General features: G+C 30.9%; 1 protein-coding gene across 1 annotated transcript in view; it reads right to left on the minus strand.

Moving 5' to 3' along the window:
* Positions 1 to 22,551, minus strand: part of LOC111717313 (uncharacterized) — a gene marked incomplete in the record, with an annotated part of 61,161 nt that overhangs the window by 10,537 nt on the left and 28,073 nt on the right. Inside the window, 12 exon segments of the mRNA XM_023492814.1 lie at positions 2,749 to 2,974; positions 3,471 to 3,587; positions 5,120 to 5,176; positions 7,203 to 7,282; positions 8,723 to 8,812; positions 9,031 to 9,129; positions 12,403 to 12,600; positions 13,243 to 13,363; positions 14,738 to 14,827; positions 15,634 to 15,802; positions 17,015 to 17,244; positions 18,631 to 19,155. Of these exon segments, the coding sequence (XP_023348582.1) occupies positions 2,749 to 2,974; positions 3,471 to 3,587; positions 5,120 to 5,176; positions 7,203 to 7,282; positions 8,723 to 8,812; positions 9,031 to 9,129; positions 12,403 to 12,600; positions 13,243 to 13,363; positions 14,738 to 14,827; positions 15,634 to 15,802; positions 17,015 to 17,244; positions 18,631 to 19,155 (2,002 nt within the window).

The following is a 22,551-nucleotide window of genomic DNA, read 5'->3' on the forward strand; positions in this document are numbered from 1 at the left end:
ATGATATACACCAAGCTTTAAGGATATATATATATATATATATATATATATAGAGGTAGGGATACAAATTCTAATAGATAAGGTTAAACCAAGGATATATATATATATATATAGAGGTAGGGATACAAGTTCTAATAGATAAGGTTAAACCAAGGATATATATATAGGTAGGGATAAAAGTTCTAATAGATAAGGTTAAAACAAGAAGATATAATATATAGGCAGGGATACAAGTTATAATAGATAAGGTTAAACCAAGGATTTATAATTAGGTAGGGATAAAAGTTCTAATAGATAAGGTTAAACCAAGGATATATATATATAGAGGTAGGGATACAAGTTCTGATAGATAAGGTTAAACCAAGGATATATATAGAGGTAGGAATACATGTTCTAATAGATAAAGTTAAACCAAGGATATATATATATATAGAGGTAAGGATACAAGTTCTAATAGATAAGGTTAAACCAAGGATATATATATGGTAGGGATACAACTTCTAATAGATAAGGTTAAAACAAGAATATATAATATATAGGCAGGGATACAAGTTCTAATAGATAAGGTTAAACCAAGGATTTATATATAGGTAGGGATAAAAGTTCTAATAGATAAGGTTAAACCAAGGATATATATATATAGAGATAGGGATACAAGTTCTAATAGATAAGGTTAAACCAAGGATATATATAGAGGTAGGGATATAAGTTCTAATAGATAAGGTTAAACCAAGGATATATATATATAGAGGTAGGGATACAAGTTCTGATAGATAAAGTTAAACCAAGGATATACATAGAGGTAGGGATACAAGTTCTAATAGATAAGGTTAAACCAAGGATATATATATAGAGGTAGGGATACAAGTTCTAATAAATAAGGTTAAACCAAGGATATATATATATATAGGTAGGGATACAACTTCTAATAGATAAGGTTAAACCAAGGATATATACATAGGTAGGGATACAAGTTCTAATAGATAAGGTTAAAACAAGAATATATAATATATAGGTAGGGATACAAGTTCTAATAGATATGGCTAAACCAAGGGTATATATATAGAGGTATGGATACAAGTTCTAATATTGTTAAAAGTAAAAGTTAAATCAAGGTTTTTATTTAGCTAGGTAGGATCGAAAAAGGTCGGAATCAATAAATAAATAATCAAGTATTATATTAGATAACAACATGAAATAATTTCATGTTCGACTGAACTTTATTAAATAATTACATTTGAAATATTAAATATTAATTAGATTCCATTAAACCTAAATAATGCAATTTAATTAATGCAACTAATTTTCTTATTAAATATCATTGGTGTAAGGTATTTTTACATATATTTGTATATATCTGGAAAAACTAGGTTTAAATTTTAATAAAGTATAACATAATTTCCGTATTTATGTTTTGATAAATTATCATTGATATCATTTATATATTATTAACTAGGATAAAAGATAGAGATCATCAAAAATGTTAAAATTAACATGTAATTTTTTTTAATAAAAATTGCAATATATAAAGAATAATTTAGCTTGAATAAAAAAGATTGCAATTTGAGAAGATAAAAAAAATTACAAGAAAATTAACAGAATAAGAAGAAAATTAACAGAATAAGAAAGAAAATTAACAGAATAAGAAGGAAATTAACAGAATAAGAAGAAAATCAGCAAAATAAGGAGACATTAATAAATAAGAAGGAAATTAACAGAATAAGAAGAAAATTAACAGAATTAGAAGGAAATTAACGGTAAAAAAAGAAAATTAACAGTATAAGAAGAAAATTAACATAATAAGAAGAAAATTAACAGAAAAAGATAGAAAATTAACAGAATAACATGAAAATTAACAGAATAAGATAGAAAATTAACAGAATAAGATGAAAATTAACAGAATAAGAAGAAAATTAACAGAATAAGAAGAAAATTAACAGAATAAGAAGAAAATTAACAAAATAAGAAAAAAATTATCAGAATAAGAAGAAAATTATCAGAACAAGAAGAAAATTAACAGAATAAGAAGAAAATTATAAGAAGAAGAAAATCAGCAAAATAAGGAGACAATTAGTAAAATAAGAGGGAAATCAACAGAATAAGAAGAAAATCAACAGAATAAGAAGAAAATTAACAAAAAAAGAAGAAAATTATTAAAATAAGAAGAAAATTAACAGATTAAGAAGAAAATTAACAGAATAAGATAGGAAATTAACAGAATAAGATGAAAATTAACAGAATAAGAAGAAAATTATCAGAATAAGAAGAGGCTTAGCAGAATAAGAGGAAACTTAACAGAATAAGAAGAAAATTAGCAGAATTATAAGAATCTTTAACACATAAGAAAAAAATTAACAGAATAATATTTAAAAATCAACGGAATAAGAAGAAAATGCATGAATCAAAAAGTCAAATATGGATGGAAAAACCGCAATAGAAAATTATCATTTTAAGAGAGGAAGCCAGAATACTTCTATCATGTTTGCTAAGACAACCGTCTAAAGTTTACTCTTGTGAATCAGACTTGTAACTCTTCACATAAGAGGTCATTTAAAATTATGTGAACAGTCTCTTTAAAAAATAAATACCGCTGAAGGTCCTATCCAGAAGTTTGCTGGTTCAAGGTATCCTACACTCTCCAGTGACAGGCTAGTAACAAGCACCTAAAATTAAGACATTTTTATAGAAATATTTAAGTTGAAAAAGTTAAAATAAAATAAAGTTATTTTTAATGAAGATTGTTCTCACCATGCTAGATCGTTTATAAAGATCGACTCCAACAGGACCAAATCCATAAAGAAGAACAGAAACAAATAAGATCGTCACTTGGACAAAGCTGACCCAATATGTGAAAAATGGCCGATGATCACGTGAATTTCCGCCCAATTTTCGTTTCCGGGCCGGCTCAGGCACGTGCCGGATAAGTCGTCTTTTCCGGAGAACTTTTCCAACCAATCCCATGCCATGTTTCCGCCTGCAAATAAAATTGGTTAATTTAACATAACTTTACCCTTTATCATAATGAGATCAGAGTGCATTAAATTCAGCAAATCCAGTTTTAGTGAAGCTAGTCACAAAGTTTAAGCGAGAGAATGGAGGTGGGAGGGGAGATATATAATGTTAATGCCAATTCAGTTATATATGATTATAAGATCATTAGTTTTTATGACCTTTAGCGTTTCAACTTGAACAAAAGAGGGAGAAAAAAAGCGACATTTCAAAAACATATTGATTTCTTATTCTATTACAATCTTAAAAACTTTACAAAAGAGCAAAAAATATTAACTTAGTATTGTTTTTTTCCATTGTGCTATTTTCATAAGAATTGCTTTTTTCTTATTTGATCCTGTTATACGAAAAATTCTGAAAAGAGTTTCTGGAGAAAAAAATTTAAAACACTTTTCTTTTTACTGGAATACCTGGCGTTAAATTAAAACATATTATCTGAAGAAAACAAAATGGCGACTAACCTATTGGAATTATCAAATGCCGCGTCTAGCATTCTGTTCCATATTCTGGAAACCCCGACATCACTGCTCATCCGAGGCAAATCACTCTCTACCTTCGGCAGCTGCCAACTGCAAGTTCTAAAACAAAAGATCTATTTAACACTTTTTAATGAATTGAAGTACCTAACAGATTTTTTTGCTTTTATTTATAAAATATTTCACAAATAGTCTTTAATCAAAATTGCTTGGTAAATTCAAAACTCCATAAAAGAGCAAATTAGCAATCATCACATTTTTTTCCATTTTATAACAAGGTTTGTCTTAAATTGAATATAATATTTGTGCCGAAATAGATGTTTCGTATTTCAACCTCTTATTCCTTTAGTTTAACTATTTGATGGATTTGTGAAGTTTGTATCGGTGTCTGCCCTAGCCTCAGATAAACAAATGGATTGAAAGTTTAGATTGAGACTACAGTAGGAGTAGGGTCACCCAAGGTTATAATGCAAGGAAAGTTAATTGATGTTGCGTATTCTCTGCGTACATATTGAAACCAGTTATCTCTGGGCGGTGTTTGTAAACAAAAATAAATGCATCAGTGTTCTTCTAGTATCCGAGGAGGATAAATCCTTTAATTTTGATAATTCACATAATAGTTTCCTATGAACATAATATTTCATTGATTTTTATGTGAAAATGGATCCCATGTCAGGCTGTGACATCCGTCTTGTGTTTACTTTACCGCCCAGAGACAGCACACTGCAGTACTAAAAATGCGTAAACCTCTGAAATAACTATCTTCAAATTATTATTCTTTGGAATATTTAAATAATTCCCAGATTGTTTTCTTTTTTCTTGCATTGTTTTATTAAACATGTTCATCTCTAGAATTATATAGCTGCAGAGCAGAGCCAATACATGTCTAAATTCAGAATCTGACCAATTTTTGTTAACAATTATTCCCAGCAGAACAAAAGATGTTGAAAAGGAAAATATTTTTAAATTTTTAAAAAATCATGAAGAATCATTATTTGATTCAGACTATTATTAGGATTGATAAAGAAATTACTGTAAAATAATGTAAAGGTTTGTAAAATCATTTTATTTAATTGAACATATGATTGTTTTCTTATTTATTATCCAAATGCTTTAGGTCTACTTTAATGCTTGATAGCATGGGGTGTTAAGTGTTAGTCTAGTAACAAATATTTTATTACTTTTGAAATTTTAATGAAAATGTTAGAAAATTTTCTGACTTATAGAAAACACTAAAGAACGAATTTTTTTTGTAGTGAAAAATATCATAAATTTAATTGCAAAAAACTTGCTAGATTTTTTACTTTAAGAATTTCTCACACTTTTTCGCCTCTCTGTGAACAAAATGACATAGAACTTTTACAATATTTTCTAAATAAAAGTTTTCAAAAATTAACAATTATAGATTTTTAAGGAAAGAATATTCTATAGCCGGTCAAAAAATTGGATTAAATTCACATTTGCCGCTTTAGCTATTATTGTGAACAAAAAACTAAAGAATAAAAAAAAATTTATTAACAACAAATCCAAACTTTTTAATTATTAATTAAAAAATCAAAAAAATTAATGTTTTAAAAAGCACTCATGGTTAGACATGTTAGTTGGTAAGTGGTTAGTTGGTTAGCTCTTATTACCTGCACGAGCAATTATAAAACGGATAGTTACAAAACTCAAGCGTGGGGTCATAATATCTAAAGAAATTAAAATAAATAAACACAGAAACTTGACAAAAATGGATCAATATAGAAAATTTTGAAGAAAAAAAATTAAATAATAGAAAAACTAAATGATTTGAAGAAGTCTCTGAGCTACATATCGCCGGTTTAAATCCTACACTGCCAATTAAAAGTTAAAGTTGTGCCTCAAGTTTCAAAAAGACATTTTAGATTTCTCTAAACAAGTTTTTCAATCAGCTGAACTTGATGAAACTAAATTAAATAAATCCGTTTCCCTTGAATTATGAAGTAAAGTGTCTAGTTAAATATTATTGCATGGTTTAAATTCTGAAATTGCAATAAACCCAACAGTTTCATATATAATTATTCTAGATTAGCATACATAATATAACGAGACTTAATTAACAGAAATATAATTAAGAAATAAACATTTCATAAATGCAGGGAAAGGGAATTCATACATACAAAGTGTCTCATTAAAAAAAACTTCCAGAAAACATAAATCGGTCGATAATCTTATAAACAGATTAATTAAATATAGAAGTTTTTTAGGTTCATTTGTTTTAATCATTTATGAATAAGTTCTCTAATTTTTAAACTGCAGATTAGTTCACTAATTCTTGAACGGGTAAAAGATAGATAGATTAGATCAAGGTTATAATGCAAGAAAAGTTAATTGCAGTTGCGAATACTCTGCGTACATATTGAAACCAGTTCTCTCTGGGCGGAATTTGTAAACAAGAATAGATACATTAGTGTTCGTTTAGTATTCGAGGAGGTTAAAAGCATTAAGTTTTGATATTTCACAAAAATAGTTCCCTATGACCAGAATATTTCATCGATTTTTATGTGGAAGATGGATCCCATGTCAGGCTTTGACATTCGTCTTTTGTTTACATTACCGCCCAGAGACAGTACACTGCAATACAAAAGATGCGTACAACTCTGAAATAACTTTCCTTGCATTATAATCTTGGATAAAATCGTGCTAGATACTGAGTCAACTAGACAATACATTATAATTTCATGGTTTGACCAGCTACCTTGTCCAATATTCAACATTGTCTTCGCTTTTATTGCATTATGTTTAGTTCATGTTATGCCTTAATTTTCCTTGCCTAAAATTCAACCAGTGTCCTTCATTTTTTACTTATTTTAAATACTTCTCACGCATTCTTCTCTTGTTTTCGTGTTCTAAATTTGTCTCTTTTTTATTTGTTAATATTTCCTTACTTTTCTCTTTTCCCCTTTCGCCCTCCCTTCCCTTTCCCTCTTCGCCCTCCCTTCCCTTTCCCTGATAGGATTCAGCAATCTGCATCACATTTGCATAACACACGTTGTTAGAGAGTTTATTGGAATAAAAAGACTGCAAAAAGGGTTCTCCCTAATTTCATTGCACAGTCTGCATTCAGCAAATTTACAATTGCACAACAATGTCTGCAGAATGCAGCAATACAAGATATTACTAAAAACTAATAAAAAATACATTCTGGAAATGACTAAGCTCCTGATGCAGTCTGCTTTTTACAATGTTGGAGTCATATCTTTGCCGAAAATTGACAGAAAATGTCGATAAGCGACAATCTATTTTGTGAAAAATGTTCGTCATTTCTTTTCAAATGTTTTGGAAATGTTAAAACACGATGAAATTGTGCTTCATCCTATCGTGGCATTAGCAGAACAAGTACGGAGATTTACCGGTCTACTGTATTCGTACTTCTTACACATTTACTGTACCTGTATGGATCATCTGTAAATACAAAGTTCAACTGTAACTGTATGGATCATGTGTTAATACAAAGATCAACTGTACCTGTATGGATCATCTGTAAATACAAAGATCAACTGTACCTGTATGGATCATCTGTAAATGTAAAGATCAACTGTACCTGTATGGATCATCTGTAAATGCAAAGATCAACTGTACCTGTATGGATCATCTGTAAATACAAAGATCAACTGTACCTGTATGGATCATCTGTAAATACAAAGATCAACTGTACCTGTATGGATCATCTGTAAATGCAAAGATCAACTGTACCTGTATGGATCATGTGTGAATGGTTTCTGAATAGTGCTGGACACCGGTTCATGTAAACTAGAAGGTTTGCTGAAGAAAACCTGAAAATATTAAAAAGATGAGACCAGAAACTCTCTCAATAAGTTCAGTCTTCCAAAAATATCGATAAAGCGCGGTTCGAACATCTTTATAAATTCTAATCTAATAGAATATCATGAAACTTTAAAATTAATTAAATTAAGTATTTTAATACTTTGAAAGAATCTCATAATACTTTGAGAGAATCTCATAATACTTTGAGAGAATCTCATAATACTTTGAGAGAAGCTCTTAAATCTATTATCAATGTGAGTTTTATATCAAAATAATAAAATCCACAAATATGTGACAGGTTTAAAAAATACACTTTTTGCAATGTTCATTTTTAAATATTCCTATTTCCTGCATTGCATGTAAGTAGGTAAACGTTAAGCATGTAGTTACTGTTTTAATAACCTTTCCTTTCAGAGTATAATGATTTGCACATTTATCGTTACAGGCTTAAAAACAGAAAATTTAATGGAAATAAACAATTTATAATATACAAGAGGGACCGCCCTACCATTTGATTATACATGCTTTGCAGACAGTACTTCAATTGATTTTAAACAAGAAATATTTGTCTAATGTACAATTACCGCGTATACAATAACCTATTCTGAATATTTCTTATTCAAATGGAGTACCCGTTTCAAAATACAAGAAAGCTATATTATGCTAAATATAGGGTCGATTAAAAAGTTGGCGGGTTAGTAAAATCTATAAGTATATAGTGTTTACAAAAAAAGCGGGTCAAGTTTTTCGAGGTCTTCATGAGGATCCTCAGACATGTGGTGAATGTCCTTTTCAGAGACTGGATTTTGGATAGTCGAGGTTTGACTTCCTTAAGCTTATTACCGAGGAAAGGCCATAAATTTTCGACTAGAAACTGGTCATTGGTCAAGGCTGTTGGTTATTCCCATATCTTTGATCCAGAAGTGAAATTAATTTAACTTGTATACATTTACTTGGTACAAATATTATTTAGTAACGAGGGTAGAATACCATGAAAAAAAATTTCATTAGCCAAAAATTATTTTCCAAATCGTCCAAATTCAACCCGCCAATAATTTTGTTCCACATTATAAATACTGAAAGATATTTTTTACTTATTGGAAAAAATTCTGCCTTTTTTGGAAATGAGGAACAACTTTGCCTATTGTGCCCCTTAAAGATGCATCTGAGGGCCGAAATTATAGATTTTTTTGCATAAAAATTCCCAAGTCGGTGAACAGACTTTTTATACATGCCGAAAATTATATGATATATTAAATATCAATTAATAACAAGGAATCAGAAGTCTAGTACTTTATTAATAACCATGTTCATTAAATGTGTCTTGATAAAAAAAATTGGTGTCGTAAATTAACGTATGTTATGCAATAATGTTTTTGCACTAATGACGACGACATTTAAAATTGAAGTGCAAAATTCTCCAAAATATGTACACTATACACACTGACCTCTTCAGCTGGGCTTTCTCCTTGATAATGATGATGATTTGATATTCTTGTGAGGGGCTGACATACAGCTAACCCACCGCAGGTTTCAGCCTAGAATACAGATATTGGTGGCCATTTTATTTTCTTTCTTATCATCATTATTTGCTTTTGATTTGTTTTATTTCTAAATAAATACGACCACTTTTAAAATCTTTTGAATTACTTAATTCTATTTTTAATCTTGTTACACAGAACAGATTCAGTAAAAGCTCTTGAAGAAGAGCGTTTATGGTTAAAAATATTTCAATTTAATTTAGTTTGACTTCTACCTGGTAGTAGGCAGCTTGACCGGCAGCACTAGGAAGATAGCTACGGGAAAGGAGGTGTTCACACTTTAAAGAATGTATATCTGTTCGGGACTTCAGAGACTGAAATATTATAAATGTATTATCTGTTCGGGACTTCAGAGACTGAAATATAATAAATGTATTATCTGTTCGGGACTTCAGAGACTGATGTAATATCTGTTAGAGACTTTAGAAACTGATATATAATAAATGTATTATCTGTTAGGGACTTCAGAGACTGATATATAATAAATGTTTTATCTGTTAGGGACTTCAGAGACTGAAATATAACAAATGTAATATCTGTTGGAGGCTTTAAAAACTGATATATAATAAATGTATTATCTGTTCGGCACTTCTGAAACTGAAATATAATAAACTAGGCTATGTAAGGTTTCCAATCACAATAGTATTTCGCGCAACTATGCGTAACGATTGCTTCTTTTTGCGCAATAGGGTTGCGTGCAATATTGACATTTTTGTGCATTGATGCCCATTATCTATTGTGCGAAAAGTTGCCACTGCGAATAAGAATTTTTCGCTTTTGCGCATTGGTACAGTTAAATATCATTGTGAAGAACTTGGCCCCATCCGAATAAAAGTATGTCTAAGAATCAGGTATCATGGCTCGTTTTCAGAGATATAACAATCGCAAAATCAAAAAATCCCACCCCAATGTAAACAGTTTTAGCTCTAAACTCGTGAAAGTGAAAGTCGGCCATTTAAAATCATTTTCAAATTTTGGGGAAAAAATCCAACTATTTCCAGGATATTTTTCCAGGATATTTTTCCAGGATATTTTTCCAGGATATTTTTCCAAGATATTTTTCCAGGATATTTTTTCCCAGTTTTGATGTTCCATAAACCTTCCCTTGGGTCATGTGAGGCGCCACACAAAATTTAGGATAGATCGGTTCTGCCGTTAGAAAAATAGGTTATCTACCACATTAATAGGTTGGATGGATAACGTTGAATTTATCGGGATAAGTATCATGGAATCTGATGGTCCCTTTAAGAAAGCTGAAGTATAGTTTCATAGAGAATAGAATATATAGAGAGGAATTTACTAGAAAAAAGTGTAAAACGGCCATTTTGTTGTACTGTTTTCATACTGCAGGTGTACTTCACATATATATGCTATATAACCTGTTGGGCCCTGGAATATCATTATATAGAAAATCTAAAATTATTGTTAAAAGAAATTATGAAATAGGTTGGTTTCATAATTGACCAATGATAAAGTAAATTCCTCTCTATATATTCTATTCTCTATGTATAGTTTAAAGGGAATGTAAAGCTAATTTCAAGTGACCCTCCATGTAAAGATGTCAATGCCCTATTAACAAAGGTACCCTTGAAAGCTTTATCTGATCAATAATTGAAAATATGTTGTAGTTTTCCTTATGGTGTAAAAGTATTTAATTCAGATAATTCCGATATTTCTTCCCATGCAGTAGAAATACGTGATATTCACTTTTAAAGAGAATCCAAATTTGGAAATAGATAATTTTTCCAAATGATCAGACACAACTTTTAAAGATAGGGCAGTGCCATCTCTGCATGGAGGGTCACTTAAAGTTACGCATACAGTCCCTTTAAGGCAAACGATATAATTTCAAGTGAACAAGTTTTTTGTAAGATATTTGATCTGAGGAAAACACTATATAATTGATTGAGGAAAATGAACCGAGGCCAACAAATACAAAATAGTTTTTTCTTGAGTTAGTGTTTTGTCAATTTATACTGAACGGGTTTCTACTACGGTGTGTACTGCACTGTTCTGCAGTACTCAAATTAAACTCAATAAAATCATACATTGTCCAAATAAACATTATTTAGTTTAAATTCAGAAAGTATACTCTAACTTTGCAGGATGTATAAGAATCTCTGCTTGTGTAAATAAGCTGAAAATTGTGCCACCCACACAATGAATAGGCAGACAGTTTTTGATGCATTTTTTTATGAAAGAAAATCCTCCTAACTCGATTCATGCATGTGATCAAAAGACTGGGTTTCTGAATATTTTAACAAAACTTCATAAAATCATCAGCAAATTTTCTATTTTAAGAAACTATTGCATGTTTCTTTAAAATCTAAAAATATCTTTTTACTTCTTTTATGGGAAAAGAACTTTTTTCGACTTCATACTAAACTATATGAAAGTAAAACTTCCCTTTAAAAATTAACCAGAAGGATGAATGAACTTTTTTCTTAACTTAGTTTTTGATGTAAAACTGATATAGCAAAACCACTCTTTTATGGTTTGAGTCAAGGTTAAAAGATAATACATACTACAGTGATAACCAGAAAACTATGGAATAGGAAGACGACATTATAGCAATATCTAATTAGATTTAATGGTGTTACAAAGCAAATAGTTTTACTAGACACTTAAAATATCACTTATCTTGTAAAATGGGTCTTTTTGCACTGCATAATTGCTTCATCTCATGGTCATTGGACTTTTTTAAAGCTAAAACTTGATTCTCAAAGTCGTCTTACTATTCCAGAGTTTTCTGTTTATCACTGTATTATGACAATTACACTTTTGGAATTTTAAAATTATTACATCATATCAGATAAATTTCTCTTCTAAGAAAAAGTTTAACTGCACCAATATTTTTGAATTGCATAACGAGTATAAAAAATTTATAACGATTGAGCACCTATCAAATTATAATACCACTTAACATTTTTCTCAGAGCCAGAATGTCAGAGAGTTCTGAAAAACATCTTTGAGCGCGCGGAAAGACTTATAGTTGTGCTCATAAATAAAAAAATGTATTACGTGTATTTGGAAATATGTAAGCAATGCCTTTATTTCTGAAACTTCAGACTCTCTAGTTGTGATTATCAGGAAATTCCAAGTTTATAAATCGATATCATGCCATAGAAGCATGACACATAAAATTTTAACCTCTAATACATTTGAATGTTATTGTTTTGTAATTTTGTAATTTCTCCCTCAATTTTGAAGGTTAAAACTGGGCCAGACCACATTAGGGAGATCCCAAAACGAAGAATTTTTTGTTGATATTTTCGAATCGATTCGATATCTTCGAATTTAATTTTTAACTAATTTGCTATTTTATCGATGTTTCTTGTGGGTTTTAAAAAATTGAAAATATTTTATCTATTCATTTATTGATCATCCATATAACCTTCCCAGGGGTCATGTGGTTGCCTCAAAAGTGTATGGTTGATCGGTTCAGTCGTTTCGAGGTTTATTGGACACAAACAAACAGACAGACAGTCAAGCATGAAGTATATATATAGATTAAATGTCTACACCATCCGGTTACAAAGATTTGAGTTTGTTGCAAGACTCAATTCTTTTAAAAAATGTATGCTCACCGTTACCATCCAAGCACACCATTGCCAGGAGAGAGAAAGCATAGAATCCTTGTCTCTGGGTGGTTTAGAGATTTTTAGAACCATCTTGTCCCCTTCCAGCTCCGAGGTTAGAGCTGTGGGTTGAGTGTGTCCGTATACATCAGTATACCCGGAGTAATTAGAATTCTCTACTCCGAACCCTGATAGATACTCCTCCTCCTAGACATTACAGAATAACTAAACGGACTGTGAGCATTATTTCATGTAAAAATTGCCATGCCCGATTTACAACGGTACCCTTGAAATCGCATTCTGATCAAAAATGTAGCAGATAACGCCATTTTTCTTTGTCGAAAATGTTTGACTATTGCAATATCTTCGTTGTTGTTTCTTATAAGCAAAAAATGCGCAGTCGTTTAGCCAGAAAAATGAAAAAACGCATGGATATCCAATTTATAATTAATCAGACAAAGCTTTTAACAAACATGAAACAAACCATTATAAATGCCAATTATTAAAACATGTAAATTATATACTCTATGCTAATTTTAAAATACATAAATATTTAGGGTTGATATTAACAAAGGAACTTTAACAATGTGACATTTTCTAACTTTTCAATATTTATTTTTAGAAAATCTATTGACATTTTCTTTTTGTTTCATTTACAATAAAGAGAAGTGTATTTAAAGACTGAAGTCAATATTCATGCATTATTCAATATTGAACCAATTTTACAAATTGTTTAGATTTATTAAATCATTTGAAAAAAAAATATTTCAAGTTCCAGTTCTAATTAAAGAAAAATATCTAACGAGAAGAAATGCATGAAATGAAAATGCTTGAAAAAGAATTAATTACCTTAACACCACCAAGTTTCTTAATTGCCAGTCTTTTTCTTCTCTCATTCCACAGGAGTTTCGAGTTCTCCTCGAAACTCGCGTCCACACCGAAAAACCGAAGGATTTTTCGAGTAAAATAGCTAGAAAAAAAGAAAAATTATTTAACTTATTATCCGTGGTTTTTAAGAAAAAGGTGGCATTCAATTAACTTTGATTACAACGAAATTATCGGCCAACAAGAAAAAAAAAGCATTTGTGTATTTTTCTTTTTGAAAATTAATTAGAATATAGCGAGTACGATATCCCATGTCAATGGAAAACCCCTGTCAAAATGAAGCACCTGTCAATATAAATTAGTATATATTTTCAGGTTAAAAATACCAGCAAAACAGTAAAAATTACATAAGCAAATTAGTAGTTACTACTTTTCTTGTTCATCAGTATAAACATTAACAATTAGATTCTTAGCTCAGGGGTTTATAATTCCAATTCTAATCCCAAATGGGATCGGGGTTGGAAGTACATTTTGGGACATGAAAATACAAGTTCTGTAACTTTGGCAAGTTTTTTGTGTACAAGTACTACACTTAAGAAATGTGCACTGCATCTTGGGTGTTAAAAGACGTAAATATCAGTAATCAATATAAATATATTATGATATACAGAAACATTAAGACTCCCTTGCAGTAAACATTCTGCAGTGTGGAATTTTTTCTACAACTTGACATCATACTTTCAATTGTTTACAATAACAATATAGTTAATTTCTGCCACTAATATATCAATCAATCGTATTAGATGGAAATATATGCTTAATTGTTGTTTTATACTCAAGGTCATAAAGCAAGGAAAGCTTTTTGCTGTTGCGTATTCTCTGCGTACATATTGAAACCAGTTCTCTCTGGGCGGTGTTTGTAAACAAGAATAGATGCATCAGTGTTCCTCTAGTATCCGAGGAAGATAAAAGCATTTCATTTTGAAAATTTTGATAATTCAAATAATAGTTTTCTATGACCAGCTTATTTCATTAATTCTTTATGTGAAAGATGGATCCCAAGTCAGGCTCTGTGACATTCCTCTTGCGGTTACTTTACAGTACACTGCAGTACTAAAACTGCGTACACCTCAGAAATAACCAAGGATTTAATGCAAGGAAAATTATTTCAGAGGTGTACGCTTCTTTTGTACTGCAGTGTACTGTCACTGGGCGGTAATGTAAACACAAGACGGATGTCGAAGCCTGACATGGGATCCATCTTTCACAAAAATAATCAATGAAATATTCTGGTCACAGGAAACTATTATGTGAACTATTAAAATTATCAAAATTCAATGCTTTTAACTTCCTCGGATACTAAACGAACACTGATGCATCTATTCTTGTTTACAAATTCCGCCCAGAGAGATCTGGTTTTAATATGTACGCAGAGTATACGCAACTGCAATTAACTTTCCTTGCATTACATTCTTGGAAATAACTATCATTACATTATATATCTTTGTTTTATACTTACGTTTTAACTTGAAGGGGTTTAGAGGGGACATTTTGGCAGAGGGGGGATAGGGAGGTACACGGCTCACTATACTGCGAACTGTTTAGAGCTCTATAAATATGTACAGTTAAATTCATGTACATACATCACTTCATAGTTATGCATGTATGGTCATATGGCTAGAAATATATAAAATGTAAATTGTAATATAACGTGTTGTACGATTTGTAATTTGTATTTTTGTTTAATATCTCAGTATGTTTCTGTAATCTCATGGGTTTCTGATAGGACTAAAATGATCATTGGTCAATTATGAAACCAATCTATTTCATAATTTCTTTAAACAATAATTTTAGATTTTCTATATAATGATATTCCAGGGCCCAACAGGTTATATAGCATAAATATGTGAAGTGCACCTGCAGTATGGAAACGGTACAACAAAATGGCCGTTTTACACTTTTTTCCAGTAAATTCCTCTCTATATATTCTATTCTCTATGGACGTTATCTATGCATTTTTGCAGCAGAGACAAAAAAAGAATTAACCATTTTCCAGTTGGATAAACTACGCTATAACTTCTTAATAGTTGCTCAGGGTAAAGGTTAAGTACAGGGTGCGAAACATAACAGTTGGAGAATAAAAATATGTTTAACTCATATATAGTTTACTATGATATAACTGTCATATGAAAAATGGTATTAGTCTCAATAATAATCAATATAATATCAAACAACTTATCAAATTATGGAAGAAGACATTTTAAACTATTCACCAACTGTCATGTTTCGTGGGACACCCTGTATATAATTGTGATGAATCGGGCATTCTACGCTAACAATTATGGATCTGTTGAAATATCTTTAACAGTCCCTTGAAACAATTACTTATGTGGTAAATCTGTTGAAATTAAATACCTGGCGGCCATTTGACTTGTAAGGCTTGGCTGCCTCCCTCTGGGAAGACCTGGGGTCCCTAGACAAGGTGTTCCTAAACCAGGGTTCCCTATGGAAGTCCCTAAGGTGGAGGCGCCTAACGAGGTTCCTAATCCAGGAGGCCCTAAGGGTTTCGGGGATGAGGTACAAACTACACAAAATAGTATTTTTTAAACTATTCAAATCAACCGAACTTTATTAAAGTCATGTAATAAATCTAGACGTTATTAAATCTTCAAACATGGCGGAATAAGATGGCGCTGCCAGGTTAAGTTACAATTAATTTGTTTTAGTTTCAGGTAACCTTATCTCTCCATCATTGCATTAACCTTGGCTAAACTTAATTTAATCTTTAACTGTCTGAAAACATTGCATGCCAGGGGGGATTTTTGGCTTTATGTAAACAAAATGTAAAATATACTGTATTTGCAAAGTTTTGGTTAAATTCATTTTATGCAAAGTTAATTATTGATCGACAATGGTAAAGCAAATACTATATATGCACAAAAAGCAACATAAATATGTTAAAAATATAAAGTTCGAATAAGAGTAGTCAATTTTAAGCTTTTTTTAAAAACTAAAATTCTTTTCTAACAATATGTACAATTATTGTGCATATATCAATACAATTAAGACGACTTTCGATTTCAATTTTCTATTTCTATCAAGCTCTTAAACAGCAGGGATACTGGATACACATAAAATATGAAAACGAAGAGAAGCTGTCAATTAACAACTTCTCTGTGTTTACTTGTAAACTTATAATTGGAAAAAAATCAAGAGTTAAATATAAAAGTTATCTTCATTGAATTGATATAAACGCCGACCACTAAAGCAAGATATTTCTAATGAGAGTTTGGTCTATTAAAACTATAAAACAATTAGAGCTGAAAACTTTAGAATTGTAGATATCGAGATTAAACATTTATCTCCTCTTTTTATTAATTTGCAGAATTATTAATTTTTCCCTTAAATCCAGGGAAAGTGTTTAAAATGCAAACAATCATGAGCATCGATTACAGAAACCTAACAGATAAACAGGAGTTGCACCCAGCAGGAATATCCAAAAGAGGAGATTAAGCATAAAATCAAAAGTGTCCACAGTGGAAACAGAGATATTTAGCAATCGGGATTAAAAACATTAGATACAAGAGTGTTCTGCTCAGGAGGTACAAGAATCTGTTCTCAGACAATCGGAAATAGCAGAAATAAAAGTCATATATTGCTAGGTCGCTACATAATAAAAGTTTCCGCGCGCTGCGGATATCAAGACATTTTGAATGAGCGCTATAAACGTCTTAAAACCTTCAAGTTTAACCATTATAAGTTTAATTTGATTTGTTTAGATTTAAGAAATGTATTCCTGAGGAGGATCCAGGGTTCTGAGGATGTTGGAGTTGAGAATGTTGGTTCTGAACCAAGGTGTTGTGCTGGTTCTGAACCAAGGCGTTGTGCTGGTTCTGAACCAAGGAGTTGTGCTGGTTCTGAACCAAGGAGTTGTGCTGGTTCGTCCCAAGAGGAACCAGGGAGTTGTGTTGACCCTGCATCGAACCTGATGACATGCTACCACATCTTGGGCTTGAAGGAGCTTTCCTGAAAATAAGAACACTAAAGAGACGGTTCATCAAATTAAACTCAGTCTTTACCACAAACTGTGATTTTTTAATTTCTATATGTTGTAAACTTGTAAACCTTAGACATTTTAAACTCTGAATTATGTTAAATTAAATAATCTAAGTTTGAAATTTGGAAGGTTTACACCATCAGGTGTCTGAGGTTCTTAGTTTGAGGCAAAAGATTCAATTCCAAGTAAGAACATCCTTAATACGAAAAACTCGTCCCATTCATGTTATAATAATAAAAAAGACTTATACAAGTAAATACAAATTTATTTATTTATATTTATATTTGTATTTATATTTGTGTATGAATATATTTGATAAATGTCTGAAGGAAGAAATAATGAATAATGCAGACAGCTAGCCTCGCAGACTATACTTAAATAGAAATTGATGAGGAGAATTCAGTTTAGCGTGGTGTAGTGCTTAGTTTGCCGTGTGGGGGGGGGTCAGTTAAAAAAGTGATCTTCAATTCAAAGATATTTGTGTTTTTATGTTTTGTGGAATTTATTTGAAAATGACTTGCGGATTTCTGAAAAAGAAAGAAAGTTTCAGAAGAAAGTGATACTATACTGTTTAATTAGGGGACATTTTAAACTATCTTACAGTCCCTTTGACCCTATCCATTGCCTTGCCTCTTATGATAAGTAATGAAAGGCCTAACACTAAATATTTATATATTCCACCAACTATTTATTACTATTGTGTAGCTGTAAATAAAGAAATGAATAATTATATTGGTCTAGATATGAATATGTATACGTGGAGCTCCAGCTTAAACAAAAACTATGACTAAAAAGTACATAGAACCTAGGACAAAGTCCTAACAACGGACAGGATCCGATCGAACACCACATCCCATTCAACACTACTATGGTGGGTAGCTCCTGGCTCTTCATGGCTCGCAACTGGCTCATCAGCCCTTTCACCCCATAAACTCAAAAACCTCCATTACTTTCCTAAAATGGTCATCCTAGGTTTGGTGCGCTCAAAACTTCAATTGGTTTTATATAAAAAAAAAAAAAGAGCCAGCCCCAGTCTATTATCCCCTATGATAGCCTTGGTTTAAATGATGTTTCTTCCAAAAATTGTGAGTTTGCCGAGGTTTAGTCTAGCCGCAGCGGAGCCACTTGATTTACTTTAACAAACCTTATTCAGAAACTCCATATGAAAAAGTGACATATTCGATTCACAACGGTATCCTTGAAAGTTATCTATGATTTCACCGTAAAAAATTGTTTATTTTTTTGTTGTTGTTTCTCTCAAGGGTCACTCAAAACCTCAATGATAGTCCGTGTTCGAAGAGTGTAGTTTCATGATTAGTTTCATTCTTAATGTACGTTTATAGAGTTGTACTTACCAGTCTTTTAATCTATCCTGTATATCCTCGTCCTTGGAGCAGGACGGATCCAGATATCCGTCCTTGAGTCCTGCTCCTGAGTCCCTCTTCTCCTTATTCTCCAGGTCCCCCTGAACCCTCTCCAGAAGATCACATTTAGAGTTTTTCCTAGACAGGGTTTCAAACTTCTGTTTTGGGGGTTCAGGTTTCTCTTTTCCATCCGGGGGCTCACGCTTTAACATTGTTGATATATTGGGTAAACCAGCGAAACCGCCGATTCGTTCACTTTCTTCGTCCAGACCCAGAGAGTCCAGGGACTTATCCGTGGACCTGGATATAGACTTGGAATGATGATGCCGGCCAACCGGAAGCAAAAATTCGTCGGCCAGGCTATGCACGCTGCGGGCGTCGTCAGTGAAGTTGGTGATAGCATGTCGTCCATAATTATCTCCGACACCCCGACAGTTTTTATCCGACCATTTTCGACCGCGTAGAGTAGCGTAGGATTGCTGAAGCTGGTCTGAGGGGCGTAAACTTCCTTCATCTCTGTAATATAAATTCTAATCAATTATCTTTAAAATCAAAAAAATAATTCTCACAAAATAATCTTTGCTTTGTTTTCATATTACGTTTTGAACACAAGTAAAAAAATATGTTCGAATTTACTCTAACAAACAAAGATAAAGTTTTATCTAAATTATATTTGCATGCCCCTTGTTACATTACTTTCTGCCACGAACCGAAGTAATTTTGTTAAAAGTCTGCAGTCTATATTGCAACCTTTTATAGCAAAACTATCCCACTGCACTCTTTTGGGATTTATTCATAAGATTATGATGTTAAATGTTTTGTTCTTGAATAATGTTTGTGTAATTAAATACCATCTTACAGACACCAAACATTATATGACATGGGGTAGACTAAAATGGTAAAGAGAAGGAGAAAGAAGATAAGAGAGATATTTAAGGAAATGGAATAAAAAAGGGGAAAGAAAAAAGTCTAGAAAAGATTTTGAAAAATGTTAAACAGATGCAATTCACAGTAGATTAAAGATTACGTTTTATGATGTGAAGGATAAGAAAATAAAAGAAGGTCAAATATTGTAAAATAGAGAGACGGTGGAAAGAAGGTGAAGTATGGAAGATTGAGAGATGGTGCAAGTTAGAAGATAGAGATTTAGTGAAGGATGGAAGATAAAGAGAAGATGAAGGATGGAAGATAGAGAGAAGGTGAAGGATGGAAGATAGAGAGAAGATTTAAATCTTTTTGTGGATAGTTATTTTTTTTTTTGATAAAATGATAATTGAGAACTATCTGAAATATATTTTGAATAAAAACTATATAATCTTTGGAGAAAGAGGGGGGGCGGGACCAGAGAGAAAGAGTTAAAGAAAGAAAGTTATTTCTGAAACAAGAAAAGAAAATGAAAAGAAGTAAATTGAACCAGGTTCAAAAAGAATACTTCAACCAAAGTTAAATATTCAGGAGATCAACGAATACAAGAATTTCTAATATAAGATTTTATGTATTGTTCAATGAATAAAAAATAAATAATAACACAAAAACACCTATTTTAAACAGTATTGAATTAAAGGAGGTGACCGACAATGTATATAAAACTGAGAATGTAGTATTTTGGAGAAATTTTTTTGAAATCATGACCTATGAGACGTTTTTACGGTGCATATTTTTTCAGAAAGAGCGCATTCTCTAAAACCCTGAGAGATGATTTTGAGAATCGATTTTTAAAAAATTATTCAATAACGACGACAAAAAATGTAGTTAAATTTCAACAGTAGACTAATTAATTGTTTAGGAACAGATTGAGAAAATAACAATTAAATCATCGAAAATAAGTATCTTATTTAATAATTAGTTTTTATAATTTCTCATAATTCACAAAGATTTTCTGGAATTTTTATTGAAAAGACGACTTTTAAAGAATTTGAAGAACAAATTCATAGAGAATAAGTAATTCAATATAATGATAAAAAAGAAATAATTGATTCTAACATTGATTTATCATGAGAAATAAATTCCTAACATTCTAATTTGATTATTGTAAAATATTTTACATTTTATGTCGTCACTATGCCGTATTCATTTTTAGAATATCGATTCTCAAAACATAACCACCCAAATGGATGATTTTGAACGTCGACTTTGCGCCCAAACTCAGTAATTATACATCATTTAAACGTTTCATATGTTTTAAATGAATCCTAAAAACTTTCTCCACAATACTACATTCTCATTTTAACTATCATACATTGCCGGTCACTCCCTTTAAGTTTACTCTTGCTTTATTAAAAATTTCGTTTTTTTAGAAAGTAAAGAATCATTGCAAATTTAATTAGTGCATAAAATTGTGTAAAAAAGTGTGTTTAAAAGTGGGTGTGTGTTTAAAAGTGTGAATAAAAGTGTGAATAAAAGTGTACATAAAAGTGCGTGTAAAAGTGTGTATTTATAAGATAGTGTGTATATAAAAGTGTGTATAAGAGTGTGTATACAAGTATTTTTAAAACGGCGTATATGAAAGTGTATATAAAAGTGCATATTAAAGTAATTATAAAATAGTGTATATAAAAGTGTATATAAAAGTATTTATAAAATAGTGTACATAAAAGTGTATACAAAAGTATTTATAAAATAGTGTACATAAAAGTGTATACAAAAGTATTTATAAAATAGTGTATATAAAAGTATATATAAAAGTATTTATAAAATAGTGTATATAAAAGTGTATATAAAAGTATTTATAAAATAGTGTATATAAAAGTGTATATAAAAGTATTTATAAAATAGTGTATATAAAAGTGTATATAAAAGTATTTATAAAATAGTGTATATAAAAGTGTATATAAAAGTATTTATAAAATAGTGTGTATATAAAAGTGTATATAAAAGTGTATATAAGTGTATATAAAAGTGTGTCTAGGGACCTAGTTTGGAAATATTTAGGTCTAGGCAGTTAAGACAATGAAACTTGGCTTAATGGATTTAGAGAATTAGAACTCAGTTCTTTGTTAGAGGATCTTTAAGTCATATAGGGTGGTCCAGAATACATTCAATACTACTGGGTGTTCCAGAATACATTCCATACTACAGGGTGTTCCTTAAAAAAATTCAATACTCCAGGTGTTCAAGAATACACTCAATACTACAGGGTGTTCCATAATACAGTCAATACTACTGGGTGCTCCAGAATACAATCAATACTACTTGGTGTTCCAGAATAAAATCAATACTACAAGGTGTTCCAGAATACATTCAATACTAGAGGTGTTTTAGAATATATTCAGTGCTATACAGTGTTTTATTTAAATCCAAGGAATTATAACAGTTATTATCCTGGTTCACCTTGACTAGCGTGCACTGAGTTATTTTGACCAGTTCAGAGTAATAAATTCCTAAACTTTTACCGGAAATACTTGAATCACTTAAACTTAGAAACCGGAAATAGAAAGGATACTCTGTGGGAATTAAACTGTCCCAGTATATAATACTTTCAGATTACATTGAAGAAAAAGAACCAGGGGGGTACAGAAAAGAATTGAGTATTATGCCACAAACGCAAAATTTTCTACTCTTATATCTTTTTAACCTCCTACGCTTCTGAATAGAAACCATTGAAACCCCATTCTAATAAAGCAGTATTTTTAAATCTTTTTGTGGATAGTTATTTTTTTTTTTGATAAAATGATAATTGAGAACTATCTGAAATATATTTTGAATAAAAACTATATAATCTTTAATATATATATATATAAATATCTAAGTATATTTCTGTAGAATGGTTGACCTGGTTTTCTTTAGAACTATTCTAATATAAGCTTTAATATATCCCTAGGACTTCACCAAGGGAGTTTAAAGGGACCATTAAGTCAAAGCAAAACGGGGTATAGGTTAAAGCTTTAACATATTAGGAGTTGATCGCGACCA

This window comes from Eurytemora carolleeae, unplaced genomic scaffold (genome assembly GCF_000591075.1).
Source record: "Eurytemora carolleeae unplaced genomic scaffold, Eaff_2.0 scaffold177, whole genome shotgun sequence".
NCBI classification, from domain to species: Eukaryota; Metazoa; Arthropoda; class Copepoda; order Calanoida; family Temoridae; genus Eurytemora; species Eurytemora carolleeae.